Source organism: Echeneis naucrates, chromosome 13 (genome assembly GCF_900963305.1).
Source record: "Echeneis naucrates chromosome 13, fEcheNa1.1, whole genome shotgun sequence".
NCBI classification, from domain to species: domain Eukaryota; kingdom Metazoa; phylum Chordata; class Actinopteri; order Carangiformes; family Echeneidae; genus Echeneis; species Echeneis naucrates.
In genome coordinates, this window is record NC_042523.1 from 18,451,458 (window position 1) to 18,475,201 (window position 23,744).

At 41.3% G+C, this 23,744-nt stretch overlaps 2 protein-coding genes across 3 annotated transcripts; one reads left to right on the plus strand and one right to left on the minus strand.

Moving 5' to 3' along the window:
* Positions 1 to 1,932: 1,932 nt before the first annotated feature.
* On the plus strand, positions 1,933 to 14,266 carry unc119a1 (unc-119 lipid binding chaperone a1). The gene is made up of 5 exons (XM_029517810.1): positions 1,933 to 2,056; positions 11,362 to 11,484; positions 11,622 to 11,715; positions 12,963 to 13,135; positions 13,270 to 14,266. Exons 1-5 carry the CDS (start codon positions 1,933 to 1,935, stop codon positions 13,380 to 13,382), a joined length of 627 nt encoding a protein of 208 aa, XP_029373670.1. The 3' UTR covers positions 13,383 to 14,266.
* A 1,012-nt stretch (positions 14,267 to 15,278) lies between these two features.
* foxn1 (forkhead box N1) lies at positions 15,279 to 23,585 on the minus strand. 2 transcript variants are annotated; one of them, XM_029516945.1, is made up of 9 exons: positions 23,205 to 23,585; positions 19,666 to 19,804; positions 19,072 to 19,362; positions 18,771 to 18,866; positions 18,566 to 18,690; positions 18,343 to 18,439; positions 17,465 to 17,672; positions 16,872 to 17,318; positions 15,279 to 15,880 (listed from the first exon to the last, which is right to left on the minus strand). In XM_029516945.1, exons 2-9 carry the CDS (start codon positions 19,783 to 19,785, stop codon positions 15,579 to 15,581), a joined length of 1,686 nt encoding a protein of 561 aa, XP_029372805.1. In that variant the 5' UTR covers positions 19,786 to 19,804; positions 23,205 to 23,585; the 3' UTR covers positions 15,279 to 15,578. The 2 variants fall into 2 exon arrangements, with proteins under 2 accessions (XP_029372805.1, XP_029372804.1); XM_029516944.1 differs by having other exon boundaries at positions 19,072 to 19,365.
* Between the last annotated feature and the right edge of the window lie 159 nt (positions 23,586 to 23,744).

Here is a 23,744-nt window from a genome sequence, read left to right on the forward strand (position 1 = left end):
CTGTGGGCTGACAGGAGGGAGTAGCAAGGGATCTGGCTTGCCATGCTGCTAATCATCCCTTGGAAAATTCTTCAACAGCCACTTAGCCGCACAAGTTAGTGGCTTTTGAATACTGTTATTGCTTTTACTGGCAGGATTTGGGAGTACGTGCCATCATGAATGATTCTGAATGCGATGAGAAGTTTCTTCCAGATTCACTGTGATGCTGCTGAAAACAGCAGCGTGCTCTCTGTCTACAGACCTCATCGGAATAATAAATGATCTATCATATTTATGAAAAAGGGGAATACGGATGATTTAAATTAATAGTTTGTGTTTTTTTTTTTTTTTTTTTTTTTAGTTTGTTTCACTTCTACTTGCAACAACCTCCACAAACCTTTGATTTTATTTAATTTTTATTTACTCGCCTATGTGTTTGAAGCTGAAATGATGCCAATAAGCCTGTTCATCAATGCGCTCTGCCTCTCCTGTGGTCAACAGATTTTAGGGAGTACAGGGAGAGATCATTTCATCACACCTCACAATGTACTACCATGGACAGCTCTCAGCTCTGCACCAGCCCTGCAGTTAGGTTGTCAGACAGAAGGGGGCGCCAGCTCCTCATCACAAACAAAAAAAGGTGACCTCAGTGACTTATGGGGGGTACCAGCCAGTCTGTGATTAAACAGAAGAACAGGGGCTTTGCAGGGTGGTGTTTTGCAGATGTGAATATCTTTTGGTGGGTCCGTATCAGCGTATTGACGGGGCTGTCCACAAGATTTGGATTTTACACTTTTCTCAGGGATGCTGGCATCTGGAAAGCAACTTTCCAATGGAAAACATGAAATAAAAAATATCACACCTGAAGGATTGTCTCATCTCCTCTGTTTCTTCGTGTCTTTTCCTTAAAGAACACTCTTTATCTCAAGCCACCTTAGCCTATTTATTTGGTTATTTTATCAGTGGAAGATTGAGTGCACATCTAAAATAATTGATGTTGGTTGTCCTGAAAGACCCAGAAGGGTCCTTGCTTCTTTCAGCTCATTGTTCTGATTTAACAACAGTTTCAGAGTTGGAGTTGACCCTAAAAGCCCATCAGCCTTTTTTCCATCCAGCCTTAAGGATCAAGCAGTCACCAACAACATTAGCATTACGCAGGTAAGAGCTAAAATTATTAAGAGGCCAGAAGCATGATAACAAATGAAAGACTGTTGGCTGAACGATTCAGTGGGTGATGTTTTCCTTCAGAGATTTGGGGACTTAATAAGCCAGAAGGGCGTTTGAAAGTTATTGCAAAAAAAATAAATAATTATATATTATTGTTTAACAGAACACAGGTGAGTTATACCTCACCTCTGAGAGACCTGAGCCTCAAGGACATGTAAGAGTCCAGCTTCAGATTTGGGGGGTAAGGTACAGGGAGAAGATGCGTGATAGCTGCCTCTGTTTTCAGCCAGCAGATTGCCTAAACAATGCGCTATTTGAAGTGGTTATTTGTGACACCAGAGAACCTCTGCCACACGGCAGGAGCACGGAGAGGAGCAGCTGGCTGTCGCTCAGATGAGCTGAGCCGTGCAGGCGCTGCTGTGTGAGCAGACGACCGTCAGCCCCGTCAGCCTGTCAACCACGCACCACTGGTCGGTTTAAAGCCACAGGATTTGGATTAAATAGCTTGTGAGAGAGCCGATGAGCCTTGCTGGAGGGAGGGAGGGAGGGAGGGAGGGCTGATTTTTATCTTTTACCGGATCGAGGAAGGGAGGAGGCAACGGAGAATGAGTTATTCTTGTGACACCACAGAGCCTGTTTGTTGCACGCTGTATTAGACGGCGCGTCACTCAAGACTCCGACGCAAGTAAATCGGCTCCTGAGGCCACGACGCCGAGAGCCTCAGAAAGCCTCAGAAAGCCTCAGCTGCCGCCAGGGTTCACACAGACCAGCCTTTTCCTCTCGGACATGAAAGTGCAGCAGGGCTGCAACTCAGCAGACATGGGCATCCCGGTCACAACCGAAGAAGAATTGCGCAGAAACACCGTAATAACCCCCGAAGATGTACTTGGGCTACAGAAGATCACCGAGAGTAAGTAAACCAACCTGCCGCTGCAATCGACACGACGGGAAGAGTAGCCTATTTAAAGCCTCACGTTCAGGGGAGATTAGTGCAACCCGTCTGCCGCTGCTTCCCCATTTCAACCTCTTTGCGCTAAAATCTGCGGTTATCGCTGCGGGGACAGGTACCATGGACAGCGACAGGTCTGACCGTAGATATCTCCACACCCCCTTTCGCAATCCATGCAAATGTTTATGTTTCTCGTTGTTTGCACCTCTCTGTGTCTGAGTGTGTCGGCTCTGACAGGCACCGAAGGTGACTTAATGTTGGCTGCTTCCTGGAGTGCTTCTCAAATCCTCCTCAAAAGAACAGAGAGAGAGAGAGAGAGAGAGAGAAGCTCTTCGTTCATCCTCACCTCAAGGCACCTGTGGCTCTGAGGTAACAGGTGGTCAGAGAGGTGATTATAGCTCGTCACAGAAAGCAGTCAAGCTGGAACAACCACAACAGAGGCATCAGACAGTTGTTTAACATATTATGGAAACCGGACAGAGTAGGCTGCAGTGAGTCAACCCACAGGCCTCGTTTCATGACCCTGTAATGTAACACAATATCACACACTGTTACATGGATTGTTTTCCTGCTGAGTGTATTAGACTTTTGCTGACCATCATGTTTTGTGATGGTGGTTCAGAACATCTGCCTGCATGCTTATATATCAGTGCAGTCAGGGTAGTACAGAGCCAGAAGTTGCTTGTGAGCCACAAGTTTGCACTTAGAAAGAAATCAGGCTAAGTCTTGATTGATCAAAATCATAAGTGTGATTGTGAGCATGGGGGCTTCTCAACGATGTATATTACCCTAGATTTTTGCCCCCAGACTGTTTAATATAATCTCAAGATCTTCTTCGTGAAATGACTGAAAGATATCATCAGTAAAAATGAGAAGGGAAAGGAAACTGTGTAAACATCTCGTGGTGAGTGCGTTTCTGCAATCATTTTTCAATTAAAGTCTAATTATACTCTGAATCCTATCACTACTCCTCATTTCAACCTTATTCTCGAATACATGCTATCAATTTAAAAAAAGAAATATTATTATACACTGATAAATATTTCCATTTTTCTTTGTTGCCCTCTGCAATTGATTACCTCAGATCGCTCGTTTGGTCTTTCAATAAAAAGAGAGCATGGGGCTGAAGTTATTGTTTTCTCATACTGTGAAAGCTTTATTTGTATTGATTTCCACTAACTCATATTTACAGCACTAATTTACTGTGAAATCTGGGGTCAAGACTCAAACCTGTAAAAACCACACAGTTTTAACAGAAATTCTTCACCCTCGTCCTGTCTGACACCATCACATCTGTTTTTATTTGGTATTGCCTCAGCAGAAAAGCAATATTAGGTCTGCATCAGTGCGATAATACTTAAATCACTCATGATGGTGCTGTAATCTCTGATCTCAGTTGACATGTAATCTGGATTATGCCAGGAGGCCTGTAACGCAGTATTCTGCAATGGCAAAACACACCTCGGGTAATCAATGACCCTGCAGCTGAAGTATATACATGTTTGTTGGCATTGGTGAGTTTATTTTAAAAATGAAGCTGCTGCGTTACGTAGCCAGTCATTTACAGGCTTTTGTACTTAGTGGTTCAAGATGGTCTCCATAAAATGTCAACGAAAAAAAAAAAAGGAAGTCTCCATCTGAAGTACGGCTATATTGTGTTTAGATCTGATATTGACACTGCTTTCTTGTTTGCTTTTAAAATTTCTCCCTGAGGCTCAAACGCTTTAAACAACAACTAAGACAAAAGGCCACCACAACAGAGATAAGCACAGATTACAGAAACGTTCAGGCTACCATTTTCTGCTGCAAGAAAGAAAATCACAGTTGGGGAAGGGTGAAGAAGAAAAAGCATCACCCTCAGTGTAAATGATTTTGCCACTTGTGCTTTTGGGAGGTAAATGCCACCATTTTGGGGCAGCACAGCTCCAGTCTGACACAGTGGCTCAGGGCTGATAAGCGAGGGCTCAGCGCCTCATTGTAACAATCTGAGAGGACAAGAAATATAATCAAGCAGACGAGAGGCGCTGCTGTGATATGAAAAATGACACATTATCAGTGTACTGTTTACATGATGGATGTTTTATGATATGCAGGCAGACGGACATAAACAGAAGTACTGCTTCTGCCAAATGCATCTCATTCTTGTAAATGCCATTTTATGACTGTGTAGTAACAACAGTGACATAAATTTATGGACAGCAGAAGTGTGAGGCTGATTTTATTATTATCTTTGCTCACAATCGGCATGTATAATTTTTAATATTAGCCTTTTTGTGTTTGTGTTGAACATGCTATTTGCTTACTGTTGTGTCCCTTGTTCTCTCATCCACGATGACTAATTGTGTTTCCGCCCAAGTGCTCTGGGTAGAGCAGTCAGAGTTTCCTGTTCATTAAAAGCAGAAACCGTGCCTCTTACTGAGAACACTGTTTGGTCTTTCAACTTGACTACAAGAATATTCAAATATTAAAATAAAGAGCCATTGTTCAGTTGCATCTTAGCAAACCTCAGCGCTTCAGATGTCTGGCCTCGCTCAAATTAATGTGCATGAAGAAGCTTAAAACTCCAAATAGAGAGAGAGCGGGTTGAGCTAACTGGAGTAATTAGTATACAATCAATCCAAATTGATTTATTTTGGTTATCACTTTAAACAGCCAGTTTCAGAGGCTGTTCCAGAGTTCTGCACATATTTAAGATGCGTGAATACCTGAACAGCGGTTTAGATATTCTCATAATGATAAGGTGGCATATTGTGAGATTTGTTTCTCAAGAGTTTTATATGCAGATGTTTTTATTTTTGCACATTCTTCAAAGTAATTGAATGAACAGGATGAATTTGTTGGAAATAAAGCGACACTGTAAAAGCAGTTCAGTAAGCAGATTAACCTTTGCCCCTTAAAGTTTCTAATTGTCACATTCAGATAACTCTTGGTATCGATGAGACAGCAGACCGTTATGCAACTATCACCTGAATCCTGCTGCTGGCGACAATGCGCATGGCCGTACGCCACAATGTAGAAATAAAATGCTGACGTAGTGCTCGGGTCATACCGGTTTCATTATTAAGAAGAAGAAGCAGCAGTCGTGTGGCGTTTGGAATGGGACTGACCGAGATTTACTGGTCTCCAAAGCTAGTCCGTCCACACAAGACAATGATCCTGATAAAGTAGACGTCTGATGTTACACTGCTATTATTCCTGTCGCCAACATGCTGGCAAGACAGTATGTGAAGTGAGTTTACTTCACTTGTCATATTGTGAGTTTAAAAAGTTGTGAATGTTTGTTTTTTGGAATTTGTCAGCAATTGTGCTGGTGATCTTAAGATGATGTGCTCCTCAGCAGCAAATGGAAAACCTTTTAGTCTGCATTGCCTGATATTAATCTATCGTTGGAAATATTTCACGACAATAAAGCTCCTTATGATCTATCAGTGAGAGTCTCAATCATAAAGCTGTGTTGTAGAGCATGAATTAGGACTTTCCCTGATTTAACGCTGTCTTTTGGTCTCAGGACAAATGTTTTCCAAGTACAAGCAAATAGGTTGTAACAACAAACTGTGTTATGAGTGAGACGCTGCACCGTAACGTGAATAAGTAGCGACATTAGTGTATAATTTTGCTGATTTGCTCATCCAGTTGATTGCTTTGCCTGGTTCCTTCCACGCTAATGGCTGATCAATCATTTCGGGCTTTAATAAGCGTATGACACAGAGCAGTGCCTTTTCTATGTCAGCCAGGGTTTCCACTCTGTGATGTCTGCCAGCACAATAGATACAGCTTTAATTAAAACTGATTGGTGCAGCCAGTTCTTAATCTCCCATGCACAGCTGCTCGAAGGTTAGTCTTTCAGAGTGACATGGAGAGAGACGGCTTGTTGCATCCATGTCAGCGGTCAACACAATCTAATCAGCTGTTTATAACTTAACAAGGAAGTGTCGTCAGACTCATAACCATGTCAATTTAACTTTTCAAATGTTATTGTTGCCTCTGTGGATTATATTACACAACAGGACCAGTCAATCAGAGTGATCAATACCAGTGACCGAGTGATTGCTGATATTTAAGGCTCTTTATTTTGTGGATAGTACCAGGAGGCGGGGAGTCATTCTGAATACAGAAAGCAGCTGCTAACACGTGGCGCTCTGCTGTAACTTCATAACTCACATTATTTTGATTTTCACTTCAGAGTTTAACCCAACTTCATTCTCTGCTGTAGCTCTGCAGAGCTGGGAGCCTAATCCAATATTAATCATTTCATCAATATGCGCCGTTGTCTTACACAAGATCCCTCATCTCACGAATAAGGTTTAAAGACTTAATAAAGGCAGACATTGGTTTAAACATAATAAAACAGATAACTGTTTAATCCCAATCCTGGATTTACCTTTTTCTGGATGTGCAAAGAGAGAAATAAGTTGTTGAAAAGCTGAAGCTGCTTTTAGTAGCCTGTTGTATTGTTATTTTTCAGTTAGAATCACAAATGTATTTCTAAAGTGTTAGTTGGAAATTATTTCTTAAAAAAAAAACACATTTAGCACACAAATCATTTTCACAAAACAGTTTTACTAAAGATTAAATATTAAATATTTTATCCTTTTAATAAAGGAGGAAGTGAACCACTTAGCAGTCAAGAGAAACACACTGTGGCTAAGAGTTAAATAAGGAGCTATAAATGGCTCAGTAGCAAGTTACCTTAGTTTGGCATAAAGACTGGATTAAAAAAATGTTTTGATGAGAAAGACAGGCGCACTAATCTGTAAATCTCACTGTTTATATTTAACGGACGGAGACAGCGAATAAGTGTATTTCCCAGAATGATTCACCATTCAGGTTCAACTAAGCAAAATATCTTTGCACGTCTTTCCAGGGTTCAGACTGCATCAGAAAATATGTTCACATCCACTGGGGTGCATTCCTTTTTCACCCAGAGAAACATAAGAAGGCAGAATCTGATCTGCATACGGAGGCTGAGGATTTAACCTCTGAATGAACCTCACAGTTTGCCAGTTTGCCTACAGGTGCTGTTAGCTGAGAGACATGAAACAGCCTGCCGTAGACAGGTGGGCTGCACATAATGATGTGAACATCGTGTCTTAATGCTAACGTCACCAGCGGCCTTTTTAACACAAAGACAAGAAAACATAGTCTGAATTTTTCTTCCCCGTGTTGTTTGGATTCATTTTGCTCACCGTCGTTGCGCTGATCGCGCACCACAGAGGCAAGTGGAAAGAATAGGAATGGGAAGTCAATCCCTGAGCTTGGGAGTGTGTAACTCTGGGCTAATCTTGGGGATTAAAGTGCTATAAATGGCAGCTCTTCATGAATTTTAGAATCAGACAGACTCTGTTTATCTAAATACAAGAACTCAGCATTACTCAAGATGTGGTGTTATTTTTATCCCTTTTATACAGACTGCTGTTTGTATGGATTTATTTTTGTTTGAGTACAATACACTTCAATCTATTTTATTACTTCAGTGTGTCAGGCTTGTGAAATCACGTTACCCCACCCCACCCCCACCCTCCACCTAGCAGGAGGCCTTAGGTATATCTCCATCGAATCTCAGATGTACAGCATTTCATTTGCATGCCACTGATGTCAAAATCTGAGATTCCACCTTTGATTCGCTGCTGCACCTTGTTGTTGTGGAGCAACCAGGTGGATGAGGGGAAGGAAAAAGACAGACTAATCGAGCTGGCACACAATCAGGAGGAGTGTTGCTAGGTGACAGTGTTGAAGGAAGTGAAGTGGAGCACTTTGTGTGTGTGTGTGTGTGACAGGGAAGGGAAAAGGTGAGACAGAACTGAGACATAAACATGCATGTCGCCGTGCTTTTGTGAACTACCCTCATAATGTGGACACAGTATGTTTCATTTTGACAAAATGCTTCTCTTTCCATAGGTGAAGGATTATTGCAGGTATAATGCCCGCTATCATTTAAGTACCACTGTCTTTTTGGTGTGACTTTATAGTTTTCATTTAATTTGATTCTCAAATGCAATTATTCAGTCTTGCACATATTTAAATGATAAGATCTGTATCACCCTCATGACTGTACAGAAAATATGAGGTCACCTCTCAGAGTGAGGTGACCAGATTTCTCTGGTGAAAACTGCTGACATGTCCAGTTTCAAAGCACTATAACAGCCAATTATTAAATTAAAAGGGGGTCAGTGTTGCTTTTGTGCATTTCTAAGTTGCCCTGAACTAGTGTATTGAAAAATACTGAATCATCTGAATCCTTGGGGCTGAAGGAGTGAATTCAGGGCAGAACTGTCTAATATGATTTCTTCTGGCTTTAAAACGACCAACATGGCGACAGCATCGTATTACAATATGATTTGAGTTCAATGACCACACAAAAGGTTTATGGTGCTGGTATTCATTAGCGTAGCAGGATTAGCGGGGCTCAGTTCACACTCGCAGTGGTATTATACATGTAATTACATCAACTAGCTGGTATTAAACGAAACATATTGAGAGTTTTATATTGCTAATTCACTGTCATATGAAGTAGAAGCCGTAAAGTTCACATCACGCTGATATTTTCGGCTGGAGGAGAACAGACATGTGGTGTTAAATCTGTCAAATGAAAAGAGCCGCTTTGCACAGTTGCACAGGATTTGGATGCGTGTGGTCATTTCAAACTAACTCAGTGCGCTGGTTATATTCAGGCCACACGGTGTGCTTTTACTGCTACAAATAGTATGCAAATGTTTTTTCTCCCAGACTAACAGTGAGCTTATAGTAATATTCTCAGAGCAGATAAGCACTTCACATCAAATCAACTTGCACTAGAGGGCAGTGCATCAAACAGCAGCTCTCTAACCTTCTTACTGCAGTTTGGAAGGCAGCACAAGCCAACTTGGTATTTTTATGCCAGAGCAGCTTTACATGTAAATTGCTTGACCATTCTTGAGATGTTCACCATGGAAACCCTCAATTCACATCTACAGTGTGTTATTATGAGCCAATCACCATGGGAAAGCCTTGTGTACTCTTCCATGCCTTTGCAGAAAGATCCAAGAGCTGCATCTGTGCCTATTTGCATCCATTGCACGCATGCATGCATACTTGCAACTTCTCTCCAAACGGCATTTAAATATAGTGCTGCTCTACTTGTTATTGTAATTATTGCTAATTGGTCCATTAGCTCTTAACATGCCATTTCAAATATAATCATCCTCCTTGTCAAGTTATGTTGGGTGTGTTTGTGTGCATGTGTCTGTGGGTGAGACATTTAATGTGAATAAGTTGAGTAAAAGAGTTTTTTCAGTTTGTCAGCTGCCATCAAGACGTAAATTACTATGATATAAAAGGTCATTAAATAATTCTGTTTTTGGCCTAGAGTTGAGGTTGTCAGTTGCTTTATTTTTTTATTGGAAAGCACTTTGTGATCTTATGCTCTAATTCAGCTCGATATAAATACAACATCTGGTTGTAATGGTGCAGCACAGACAAACCCTAAAAGATGACAGCCTCACCCTTTGACAATAACACAGTCTGATTTGAACACTTCCGTAACATATTGAATTTAAATGATCCAGTTAGTCGTACAGCGTTCTCTGTAAGTGAGTTTCACAGCTGTACAACAAGGCCCTGTCATGTTTACTGTAGTGTCGATGCTAGGAGGTTGCAGATTTCAGCAGCTGTGATTTTCAGTTTACCGACCATGTTAAGTAGCATCTTTTAAATAATGCTTTTTTCACAACAGGGAGATTTCACATCGGTGTCAGGTATAGGGCTCTGTACTTTATGAAAAGGTCTATAAATAACTTCAAGCAGGTGGCTTAAGCCTGTGTGGGCCATCTGCTCCCTAACCCTCAAAATAGTAGTGAATGACACTACGTGTGTGTGTGTGTGTGTGTGTGTGTGTGTGTGTGTGTGTGTGTGTGACCATAAGCATATGTACAAATAGATAAACATCTTCATGTGATTGACTTGATACTTAAGTCAGTGTCAGAGAGAAAGTAAAGTAAGAAAGACCCTGCAAGGCTTATGCAACATAGATTTCCAATAATAACTGCCCTCACCCTAACCCTAATGAGATAGTAGGTGTGTGTGTGTGTGTGTGCGTGTGTGTTGTGAGAGTGTGTGGGTGTAAGTGTGTGTTTCCCAACCAGTTGGTCCATGTGATGGTAAAACACAATAAGCCTCTTAGGTCTAATCCTGCCCCATTGGGAGGGAAGTGTCTCACACATGCTTACACATGCACATGTACATGCACACACACACACACACACACACACACACCACCAGTATGGCCAAATCTGTCACCCTACTCAGGATACATAGTTTCTGTCTTCCCCTGAGCTTGTGCTTGTGTTCACTAGACTTGAAAATCCTGCTGTTCAATATTAGTAAAGTATGCTGGAGAAATGTATTTGTCCTGTGTGTAACTATGTATTTATATATGTACATATTTGTGTGGTGTATGTGAACTGGTGTGCTTACCAGCAGAGGCTGCAAAAACTCATTTCCCCGTTTGGAGCACAAAAGGATTGTACTATAAAAGCGACAAAAAGTGCTCATAAATATTCAGCTTCACAGACACTCGAACGGTCAAACTCACTGAAGCCATAAAGAAAATGCAAAATGGTTTTTTTGCGCTGAGATGAAATTCTATTATTTTATGTGTGGATATTTTAAGTATAACCAACAGCCCCATAAATGATCTGCAATATTCCACCACCGCCATTAAATGTAATTTTCTTTGAATGAATGTTCACATGTGCGTACATTGATATGTCTCTCCGACTCGCAGAAGGATCATGCTGTGTTGTTCAGCCTGAGGTTTATTCATTTGCTTTTTTCTAAATGTTTCTTTGTCTTGTTTTGTTTTTTCATGTCGACCACTCGTGTTTCAAAAAGTGCTGTGTAATGTGAAGGTTACCTCTTAGGAAACAACGAGTGACTGATATGTTTGACTGAGATAAGAAAAAAGGGATAACTGTTTGTTTGTTTTGTGTCCATTACAACGGGTCCAACAGCAGTGTGTGACCCCAGGTGCTTTCATGGCTTTTCTTAATTAGCTCAGAGGCTTTTCTGTTATCCTCGATTTCATTTCACCTCATTGCACAGAAAACTCTGGCGTGTGTGACAAATAGCTTCCCTGTGAGAATCAGCCACCCAGTTATTGTGAGGAAACTGTGGTGAGACTCCAAAGAAGGACATGTGGGAAGTATTAGGCTGTAAAACAGACTGTACTGTGTCCTGACAGAGGCTGACAGAGGAATGAGGTCTAAGGTCTCGTTTCTGTCTTGTTTTAGATTATCTTTGTTCTCCAGAAGAAAATGTCCACATGATCGACTTCACCAGGTTTAAGATCCGTGACATGGAAACTGGGACAGTCCTGTTTGAGATTACTAAACCTCCAACACCAGGTCAGCTCCAAACCTCTGAGACTTCATAGGTGTAGAAATGTCAAATTTATCACCCAAACTCTTCTAGCCTGCTTAGTAATGAGTCGAAAAATTTGGATTTTCAAAGCCCTGGCTGTGCTCTTCTTTTCTCTCTTTGTCTTCTTTAGCGGGAGGTAAAAAGCACTGCGACCCCAACGCCGGCCGTTTTGTCCGATACCAGTTCACGCCAGCCTTCCTGCAGTTGCGGCAGGTTGGAGCCACGTAAGTTGAAGCTCAGCGTGTACATGCTCCCTCCAAATAAGAATCAAAGCGTGCGTGAGAGAGAGACACATGTCCTGAGACTGTGAAGCACCCTCTTGGTGCAGAAGACGCCCACTTCATGTAGGAGCTCCATGAGCGTGAACATACAAAGCAGCCCACCTGCTGAGTAAGGCACCAGCTAGTTGGGCAGTGTACATGAATAGTCATCATCATCATCAGACTCCTACTGTGGCCAACTACTGACTCATCAAGCCAATCCAGGCTCAGTGAAAAAGCTCCATGCGTGTTTGATACAATGTGTATGCGCGCTTTGTTATTATACAGACTTTGTGTTGTTTTTTTTCCACTGGAAGAAAAAAAAGTAGTGATGGTTGCTCCTGGCAACCAATTGAGATGGTATTTTTATGCTTATTTTCAGACTTGTTCAAATTAAAAACAAAGCTGATAGTTATCCACTACCTCATTCGATTTAAGTCTCTGGGAGCGTCAGCTTCCTCCAAAAAACTGCTTAGAGACATGCAAACGTTAGTCGCCTGGAGGTGGGGATGGCTGTTTGTCTCTGTGCGTCCTCTGCCCTCACCGGTCGACCCGCCATGGGTCAGCTGTATAGATAACGGTTCAACTTTAGCCATGACTCACACAGAACTACTTACTCATTCCTTAGGCGGAAAACCTTTCTGAAGATAAAATACATGTGTGGTGAAAAATTCAGCGTTTAAATCCAGCAGACCGTTAACGCTGCTTACGCCCTGCACATTTGTCCCATGACCTCCAAAAAAAAGTGCAGATGCAAACATTAGACTGTCAAGTTATCTTTCTGAAGCCAAAGTAAGAGCAGGATGCTAACTGCGACGTCACCTGCTGCTGTGGTTTGCATAGCGAAGACAATCTGACCAAATCACAGGGTATGAAGAACGAACGTAAGAAATACTGATTCAAAGTTACAGGCGTACAAACATGGTTTTGCTTCACTTGTTTAGTCTGAGTTCAAAAGAGCATTTCTACTTTTTTTTTTTTGTGGCCACAAGTCTGAATCAAGTCTCCATCAAGATTTATATGGGGTTCCTGAAATGCTTTGCTCAGAGAAAAGCCTCCAAAAAACAAATAGATTGTCAAGGTGGAGTGAAGACGGAAGACAGAACTGACCAAAATATCTTTAAATATTTAAATATCTTTACAGCCTTAACTGTTGAACCGATGTTTTAGTGTTCCCAGGCTTTTTTTAACTTCTCGCCGTGTCTCTGCAGGGTGGAGTTCACAGTGGGTGACACCCCCATCAACAACTTCCGCATGATCGAGAGACACTACTTCCGCGATCAGCTGCTCAAGAGTTTTGACTTCGAGTTCGGTTTCTGCATGCCGAGCAGCAAGAACACCTGCGAGCACATCTACGAGTTTCCCGCACTGTCTGAGGAAATCAGTGAGTGTCACAGCTGTCACATAGAGACACAAGTGCACACACAAGAGGCAGACACAAACACAGATGTTTTACAAGATATCTGCCGGGAGCTGATGCTAGACAGTCCTGAGTGTTGTGTGTTTCCTGTCTCTCAGTGCGCGAGATGATCCTGCATCCTTACGAGACGCAGTCTGACAGCTTCTACTTTGTGGACAACAAGCTGGTGATGCACAACAAGGCAGATTATTCCTACAGTGGGGGTCCATAGGAAGGACCTACGCCCCTCGACCCCCTCAACTCCTTCTTTTTCTAGACATTCTCCATGATCCAGGTACCACTTCAGGACCAGAAATGGCTGGACTGATGGACAAATCAGTAAATCCTCTTATCTGTCACCTGTTAACATTTATTTCCATTCAGGTATTCATCTGCCTGAACAGTCAGATTTCTCCCTCTGCCTCTTTTACAGGAACATTGAATTCTGCCAGTTTGATCAGTCTGCATCAGCGTGTGTGTGTGTGTGTGTGTGTGTGTGTGGGCAGCAAACACATGCAGTGTCCGTACATACTGTTGATTTCAGTTTGTTTATCTGGTTCCCAGTTGATCATCAGGAACACATCGGTTCATTTACTTTTTGTGTGCTTGTCATTGATTTGAAGAGGAATACGAGACTTGTTTGTCTTGAAGCACACCAGGAAACAAAGAGAGAGATGAAGCTACCCGTTCATAATAACGAATCCTTTTCAGATGAATATTTATATAGTTTGTATAGGAATCCCATTGCATTTAAATCCCTGGAGGTTCTTGAATTTGTAGAAGCACACATCAGATTGATTCAGGCCTCTCCCCGCGGTCTGTCACTGTCTAACTGAATGACAGACGTGTGCACGTTGTCTACGTGAATGTGTCATTTGTTTTATGTTTTCATGTTCATAGTACTGCTACATCAGGAGTATTTTTTAAAGAAGTAGCCATTTTGAAGTGTCAGAAAACATACATTAGCCAAAAGTCAAAGGTCAGATACCAATTTTGATATCCAGTATGTTCTCTGTAGTACTGAACACTGTGTATACTTTATGATAAATGTTTTAAGTATAAAATTAAAAAGTACGTCATTTTGACAGCTGAATTCCGTCACTGCAATAATGCAATAAATATGGGATTTTTTCGAAAATTTGACACACTGTCTTTTTTTTTTGGGGGGGGGGGGGGGGGTTGTCTGTTTGTCTGTTTGTTTGTTTGTTTTGGGATTTTTCTCTTTTTCTTTCTTCCACAAAAGATGAAAGATTGCACTGCATGAGAAATTGAAACCATATGGTAAAAAACCTGATGATTATAAATGTATTATTATAAATATATGAATATACAAAGAGTAAGTATAAATTGATTCCATCACCATCTCATCCGCTCAACATGAAATATATGTAAATGAAGGAAATAAACGCCACAGTGTGAATATGCTTCTGGCCATAAGGGCACTGACTGAAGATCCCCTCCAAATGTGAAACAAAAAAACTTTCCATCTGATATTGTTGAGCTACAACATTTTTTAAATCTGTAGTAACTCTCCTTCACTGAAAGAATCTTAATCTATGAATATATAAAGATTGTGATATTAGATTTGATCTTTCTCACAGATTAGTTGGATTAGTTATGCATTTGGATTCGCAGCCTTTGAGTGTGAAATATATTTGTGCTGAAGAGGACGTAAAGAGGTTCATCCTCAATTGAAAACTACACTTGTTGATCCGTTTATTTCCATATTGGTACAACAGAGACTGTTAATGTTAACTAGATCCAACTATTGTATCAGGAAAAAAGGGCACACAACGTGATTGCTGCCATCTTCTGTGACAACACTGTTACTGCACTGCTGCTGTGACCACGCTTTTTTATAAATGACATATAATAATGATTTTTATACAATGTCATCAAGATTATAATATAATCTCTTAGTCTAATTTTAGGCAGTGTTTGATGTAAATTCATGGTGAGGATGTTAAATATTTTACGTACATTTTTGTTTTGTTTTGTTTTGGTTTTTTTTTTGCTTTGCTACGTTAAAATGGAACTTAATACCTGAAATTAACTGACTGAGGGAGTTAATCCAAATAAATGTCTGTGAAATATGTTAATGCATCAAGAAAGTGATGAGTCATTAACTAATTCAACTTTAATGGGGTAGGAAAATTGAGTTACAAATTACTAAATAAAACACTTTTTTTTTTTTTAACTATGACAATACAGTTTTAAAAAAGAAAAAATAAATAGCTACACTCACAAACAAATTTAACAATAACATTTTCAATGAAGAATGGTTCAATGGGGACAGAAGGTGAAAGTAATAGATGTTTCCTGCAGAAACTTTGTCACACAGTGGGTAGCAGTTAGCTGCTACGATATTTGCCATTAAGGTTAATATAGTACCTTAACGGTCGGGGAAGTGTGATCACCTGCCGGGTCTTTATACCAAGGAGATGGCTGTGGTACAGGAGGTCAGGTATGCAGCCAAGCTCTCCTTCCCTGAATAAACCGGATGCAGTCCGTTGAAACAGTGCGGTCTGCTGCCTGGGTCCTCGTCCACATCCTCCTCTTTACATCGACCTACAGCAGTCACATCTGACATCTGACTGACAGGATGTGTGTCGTGCAGACAGCTGGTCTGGACATGGGAGTACTGCAGGGTAGAGGAAGTGGACAGTGCTGCTGTGGTAACTTGTGGATCTGACACCAGGCTGTCCTTCCTCAACACCTCCCACATGTTGCCTAAAAGCGAAGAGGAAACCGCAGGTGAACTTTGGATCGTTCGATGAGTTCATCGTTTAAAGATAGAACATCTAAACTCCTTCAGCAAAGATTTGTTTTAGTCTCAAAAAAGCGATGAGGATAAGCTCCATTTTCAAATCATTTTCTTGTCAGTTTTATCGCTACATATTGGCAAAATAAGAATTAATATTCTGAGAAATAAAAAAAAAAAAAAGAACAACATGTCCGTAATGGCACATGCTGTAAAGGATCTATTGGGGTTTATTGGAATGTGCAAAACAAGGCGAATAAGCCACATAGGCAAATGTACAAAGAGATAGCAGGCAGAATCATAATCAAGCATGTAGTGACAGGAATCAGGTAGGCAAGTCAACAACCCCGGGCCTGGCACACGTGGCAAACAGCAGTAAAACAGTGTGCCAGCTCATGAACAGCAGAACGACAGAACATTGAGACAAACCTCTCTTCCAGACAGTCAGAAGAAACCACGGATGTTAAAGGACCACTGATCAGATGATATCAGTTTTTATCTGGAAAGCTGATTTGGTCATGACATGACCATGTCTGTAAAACATCAGTGGTAACTGGAGGTAGGCTGGCAATGAGTGCAGGAGAGAGAGGAGAGTCTGTACTCAGTGTCAACCCACTGTGCCATCACTCCAGGCTTCCAGTTTGCGATGTGACCATCATCCATCTTGTTTTTTTTTTTGTTTTTGTTTTTTTTAACCAGTAGGAATCATATTTGGAGTATGTCAGTGCCAGGTGAGCCACACCTTAAAGTATACCCTCCTTTATGGGCTGTAAATGGGGCCATAATTTAAAAGAAAATGAACACCAACTTCAAACTAGAGACGAAGACCTGAACTCAATTTTCGAAAACAACAAGGTAAGAAATCAAGTGAGAAGTACTACAGGGACCCTTTTTGCTTAGAAATCAATACAATCTGACTTCTTTTAACAGCCAGTGATTGCTTGTCTGGCTTTGTCATACCTTGAAGCTGCAGGTCTGTCAGACTGGGGCTGAGCGTGTCGATGTCATAACTGGCATCCCCATCCAGCAGAAAGTCCTGCATGCTCCTGGGGCAAACACTGTGCTGAGCCTGCAGGGCAGAATCATAAACTGGTGGCATCTTCCCTGCTGTGGGGGAGTTCAGGCCACCTGATGGGAAGCCAGTTGCAGGCTGCTGTCCACAGAGCGGGGACAGTGTGAAAGAATTGCTGGGGTGAGCTACGGCCATGTAGCAAGGTTGCTGAGGCTGAATATGGCTATACTGCGGCCGCTGAATGGGTTGGCAGGGTGTTCGAAGTAGGAACGGGTTGCAGGATGATGAGGTGTTGCTGTAGACGGGGGCAACTCTGGATGGGAGGGCTGAGCTTGTGTAAGGTGGAAAAGATCTGAGCTTGTCTGGTCTGTCTCCTATCAAACGATCAAGGTCCTCTGTAGAAAGAGAGTGCATCAAATAAGGCTTGAATCCAATAATACTGGAATCATATGAAATCACTGAAATTGAAATCGATCTAATGACAACCGGTATTTTATCGCGCTGCAGTGGTGGTCTTTTTCAGTGTGTTCAGGGTACCTACCCGGCCTCGCCATGCTCCTGCGAACAGTCATGGGGTCTTTGCGACGCCACTTGTGCAGTTCCTCCTGCATCTTCTCCACCTTGGCTGGATTGAGTGCCCAGAGACAGCCTTTACGGGACGAATTTCCATTCTTGTTCTCCACCTTCTCGAAGCACTTGTTCAGGGAGAGGTTGTGACGCACTGAGTTCTTCCACCCATCAGGGGCCGTCTGGAAGCAAAGAGGGGAGGTTTAGTTCTTCAGAACTAAGGACACTAGTCTCTATAGAGGATCATTAACCCATAACATACTTTCCTTTTGACTGCAACCTTTAATATTTCATATCTACATGCCATAGCAAGTGCCCACTGAATTAAGCTGAACTCCCAACTATACCCAGCTTTCCTTTGAGTATCATTTTATTATCTGGCTCATATCTCTTCTGGCCCTGCAGCCTGTGTTTAATTTGACAGGCAGCACATTCTTGAATATCAATGGCAGCAGCTCTTTGAGCTCTTTCCATAGGTGAACCTATTTGATGTGTAGATATCTGGAATCAAGTATTCAGGATGACAAAGGGGTCAAAGAGAGGTTTAGCCCTGCAGCTTCATGCTTCATCAATATTAAATCACAGGGGTGTGACTTTATGTAGCGTGTTACTTAAACGTGTTTTCATTTACCATCTTCAGAAAATGAAACGTTTACAGTTCTGGTTATCTGATCAGGGAGCTCTAGTTTTAATGACCATAGCCCCCCTCACCTAATATACTTCTAGCACTGTTGAGCTTTTGTTCGCTCCCAACATCAACACATTTTTCTCTGCTTGTGCTTCTGACGAGTCTGATGTTCTTTATTCTGCCAAACTCACTGTGTGTGATTGTGAAAGCAAATATTCTGGTACCTTGAAATATGGGAAGTGTTCAGTCATGAAGCTGTAGATCTCACTGACTGGCAGACTTCCTGTTTTACTGCTCTTCAGAGCCATGAAGATCAAGATACTGCAGCGATGAACAGAGATACAGTGGCACTTCAATTTCAGCCACCAAACGCTTAATCACCGGAACTGCCATATTTTTGTCAATATCAGCAAAAAAAAAAAAAAGATCTGTGTGCTGCAGTGCTACCTGTATGAATAAATCGGCTTGGGGAAGATGGGCTGTGAGGTGCCCTCCTGGTGTTGTTGAGAGATTTTAAGAGAATATCTTGAGCCGTTGGACTGGTCGTTCTTCGGGTACAGTCTTGAAGAAACCTTCAGAGAACAATCACACGTCATGGTTGAGCTTATACAGGAATGTGGTCACCCAGAATCTGTGTGTGTGTCCCTCCCACCTGCTGCAGAGGGCTCGACGAGCAGTAGGACAAGTTGCTCTGAGACAAGAAGCAGGAGGCCTCCACTGGAGCGGCTGGAGGCTCTGGGCACAAACTCTACAAATATCAGAGAAAGGCAGATCGGTTTGTGTGTCTGTATGGCAAGTGTTGTGCACCTTAAACACATTCACAGTCATCTACTCCGCTTTTCCCGAATAGACCAGTTAAATCACTTTCAGAATTATCTGATGTTTTGGATTGCAGTCTTCACGAACAGTAAGAGGACAACATGAGTAAACGAGGGTAATATGAGAGTGGAAACCTGGTTGTTGCCGTTGTATTGGTCCCAGGGTGGTGTTACATCACTGTTGGAGCTGTATGAACAAGTGTCCGGGCTGAACCCCTCTTCCAGACAGCTGAAGGAAGCAGAGCTCTGTTGGAGACACCCTGCGGCCATCACTGCTCCATCACTGAAGTCTCGACAGTAAAGGTGAAAATGGTCCGAGTCAGCGGGACCTCGTCCCGGTGCTAATCCTGACCCTGAACTGATGGCCCCGGCTGTGCCAGGTCTCCTGGTCACAGGTGGAGTTCTCAGGCTGAAGGTGTTGGTCTCCTGCTGGTTGAAGCATGTGGAATGAAAAAGCTCTTGGATCATGAAAACTAACTTTACTGTACAAATTGAACACATAAAATAGTGCATGTTAATTGGTTAACTTCACAGAAGTCAGTAGGGAGATTTTGTTAGCTTTGGATAGCATAATCACAGTCATATTTACCCGATAGGGAAGAGAACGGAGGAGCAGATAACATTTACCAAAACAAAACGAAAGTTTTGTTTGTTTTGTTTTGTTTTGTTTTTTACGCTAAATGATGCACACTGGTCCTTCAAACAGAAAAGCCTGAGGCAGCTTGGTACCTGTGATTCTGTCATCTGCTGACAGGAGTTCTCACAGGACTCGGAGGTGTGCAGGTTGGCGTGAGGGATTGATGTTGGAGGCTTGCTGCTGCTGGAGGAAAACGTGGAGGAGTCTGACATCCTGCTCAAAGGTCTCCTCCTGTGAGACGACGAAAACAGGTTCAGATATTTTACATCTTTTCTGAGCGACCAAACATGGCTCTGTATAATTTGCCTTAAAATGATGTGTTATTCAAAGCAAAGCCAATGGAAAGCTGTTTGACAATAGTTTGATGTGACATTTTTTTGCACTTCCCATATTTTAAAGTTTATTTAAACTATTCTTTAAAATTGTGGCGCTAGGTGAGAGAGATAAAATGATTGATAACGCTGCTCTTTACTCTCCATATTCTATTTTTGAAGTTATGGCACATAACAGGAAACATTTGAAGTATGGTAAGCATTAAGACAAAGTAGTCTTGTTCACTGAAGCTTTGAGTGACCATTCGTCTGATAGTGTCAGTGCACACACAGGAGACGTTGAGTTCATCTTCACTAGCACTTCATGAAACATCAGGGTTTGACATTAGTGGTTGTCGATGGAGCAGGGGAAGCAGTGTTATCTGATCCCAGCAGATGTGGGAGACACGTGGCCCGTGTTCCAGTAATGGTAACTTCAACCCCAACATAAGCCAAGCTCATTAAAAATACCAACAAACCGTGGCTGTTAGGTCACATAAAGCCAAATAATGCTGACAAAGTAGGCTCGACCACTCCCGTAATGTGTTTTTGAGTGGGTGTGATGGAGAGAAAAGTAGCAATCGTGGCTCTTTCCATTCATAGCAAAAAGAGGCTAAAGTGACAAGGTGAAAGTTAGGAGATTGACTTTTCATCACTGTGGCAATGAATCCTCTCCTAGGCTTGACAGACACGCTGCCACCAGGCAGAACAAATGCACTTACAGTAAGAAAAGAAAACTTCAGCAATGGTGATAAGTCCGTGTGTGTGTGTGTGTGTAGCCCTGCAGTCATAAATATCATCTGTCCATTAAAATGAGCTGTGAACTGATATTCTTGACAAACCTATTCCTGTTCTGAAGGTATTTTCCCTTTTATTCTAATCTACGCCTGGAAATTAAATATTATGTCCTTGCTCAATTGACCAAAACCTGATCCAAAACTAAATTTGTTATATTGGTATTCACTGCACATATTACTCTGTTTCTTTCCCAATATTCTGATCTAAAATAACAGATTAGTAGCTTTGATAGGAGTAACTGGCAGATCTTAGAAAATCAGTGTTTCAGTGTTATATCATTCAATTATTGTTGTTACTGATAGCAGATAATATGAGGACAAGCCAAGGCGGTATCTTTAGGACATGATTATTAAATTGGGCCTATATATAGACTAATATTGGGCAAGATTCAATACTAAAATACCTTACATGGATTAAATGTCCAGCTGTCTTCTCCTGATAACTTGTAAATACAAAAACTACAAAATAGTGTAATGAATAATGTATGAATCAGAGTTATATTCTTTATTTAACTTGCTGATAATTCATACATTTAATTTTCAAATGCAAAATTTAGTAATTTTAACAAAAGGTGATGCAGTTCTGAGGGGACTTTCAAAAATCCTTGAACACACGTTTTCTAAACATGCAAAATAAATATATTCATATATATTTTGTCCACTGCATTAGAACTTCCCAACTAGAACTATGACCATTGAGAAAGTAAATCGATTTTTTTTTTTTTAATACAAACCAGAAATTATTGGTCAGACTCAACAGGAAAATTCTGCATTCTTTTCAATTCTGCATATTATAAAGAAGATAAAAGAATTTTGATTTATCCAACTCATTACGTAAAGGCTACCACCCTTCAGATGTCACATTGCAAAGTCTCCTCATTTTAACCAGTAACGTGACAAAATCATGATATGCAAATCACACAGGGCCAAAGGTGGACAAGGAAACAATGACAAATCACAAAGGAGAGCACACACAGGCAAGACAGTGCGAACATCAGCCACAGTATGGCCTGACTGGCTAGTATGATATACGTGTTTAAATCAGTAGGTATGAGTATGATTATTGTGACATGTGTTTCCATGTGACTTATGTGCCGGGGACAAGCTACCGGTTTAAAAATACAAACTATGACAGCCACACCCAGCAAAATTATTCACATTGTTTAGATGTCATTGAATTTAAAGTAACTCCTGCTCACAAGCAAAGTTAAACTTAATAGTTACTTTGCTGCATCTGAGCATAAATCACATATAGACTTTTGTTTTCAATTATGTGCATTAGCTCTCTATTTATCACTACAGCTCTTCTTCTAAATTAGTGTCTCCTTCTTCATACATCTGCTATTGTCTTAATTCAACGGGATAGTTGAATCTTTGTTTCTTTGGTAACTTGGATAATGTTATGTAAGCACGCTGGTGGTGTCATCTCATTTTTCAAACTGTCTTCAATCCAGGAAAACGTCTGATGTAGAGATGTTGGGCAACATTGCGTAAAAACATTGATGTATTTGTTTCAATCATGGATATGTATTTGTTATCTATTTGAATCCAGTTCAATCATGTTACACATTAAATCTGTGCATGTACTTGGAAGCTGTAAAGACAAGCTGTTTGATTAAGGAATCATTTTAAAGGCAATCCCCATGACATCTCTGTGCACTTTACGGGCACGCTTATTTTGTTTGAGTTATGTTTTGAAAAATGCCTTTACATTTACTTTTTACAATCTCTTAGAAAAAGTGCCTCAACTAACAGATTGTCAAGGCGTCATCACCACTGACTGGCTCATCTCAGTGGATCCAAGATATCCAAATGGGCTGAAATGGACCTGACATACTAAGTCCCAGTTCATGTTTTATGAAGATACATAACTGTTGTTTGTTAAAATATCCAAAGTGTTAAACATTAAATAAATACATAAAAAGGTTTTTCTGAAGAGCAGTCTAGTTATATACCAGGCAGTAATCTATTGGAATTATCTCTTTTTCCTGTAATATAAACATAAATATTGTACCATAACTTAATATTGCCTTCAGGGAAATTCAACTTTAAAATTTAGAGTTTCAGATTATTTTGGATGTTATGAATGAACTTTTGAGTTGTGAGATCTCCAGAGACCACTTTACGTTGTAATTGGAAGATATATTTTACAGAAGGACCAATTCAAGCGAAATTATTGGAACTAAAAAGAAAGCACAAACAAAGAAAGCAAGATTACCATCACTTTGTCATCTTGGAATAGAGATGTTTCAAGTATTTAAACAAAAGTCTTTTCTCGGCGATCAGTGATCAACTTAGCAGTTATCACCCCAAGCATAACTGTCAGGGTTATTTACCAGCCGTAGCATGACAAAGCTGCAACTCAAGGCTGCTGCCAGGTAATCAGCACCCCACAGCTGCTGCAGTGCCAAAAGAGTAGCTACAGCGACACACTCAAGGGCCGCAGTGCGTGTTGTAGCCAATGTATAAACCTGTGATAAACATGTAGAGTGAAAAAATGTGAGCTGTCTCAAAAGGACTCACCTAGCCTTTGATATAGACCTGTCTTCTCTCTCCTGTGTGGATTCGTAGCTTCAGTCAGATACACTCAGTCGGACCTCTAGCCTTGGTCCACATCCTTTACTCTCAATGATGGATCCATGCAACTCCTGACAGTGAGGCACTTGAATTAGATTGACTGTCTAAATATGTGCGGAAATGGATGATGGGCTGGTTTCAGATTTTGGCAGCCTGGAATATCATCCTCATGTTGTGCGTGTGCGTGTTTGAGGTGTATCTGGCATTTGTCCAGGCTAGCCCAGCAATAAGATATACAAAAAGAAAAACCTGCTGCAACAGGTTCCAAAAGATCTACTGGTGTAGTCATTGGCAGCTGGCAGCTCTCTCTTCCTCTCTCTCTAGCCGTCTTTCTTTGCCTGTCTGAATAGCTACTTGTGTGAATGGGATATAAGATACACTACTGATCACAGCCAGTGGCAAAGTGGGAGCAGGCACCGTGCCCTGCTTTCTGAGCTTGCTCATGGCAAAGGGGCGTCTTAGATATAATCCAGTTCTGCTCAACCG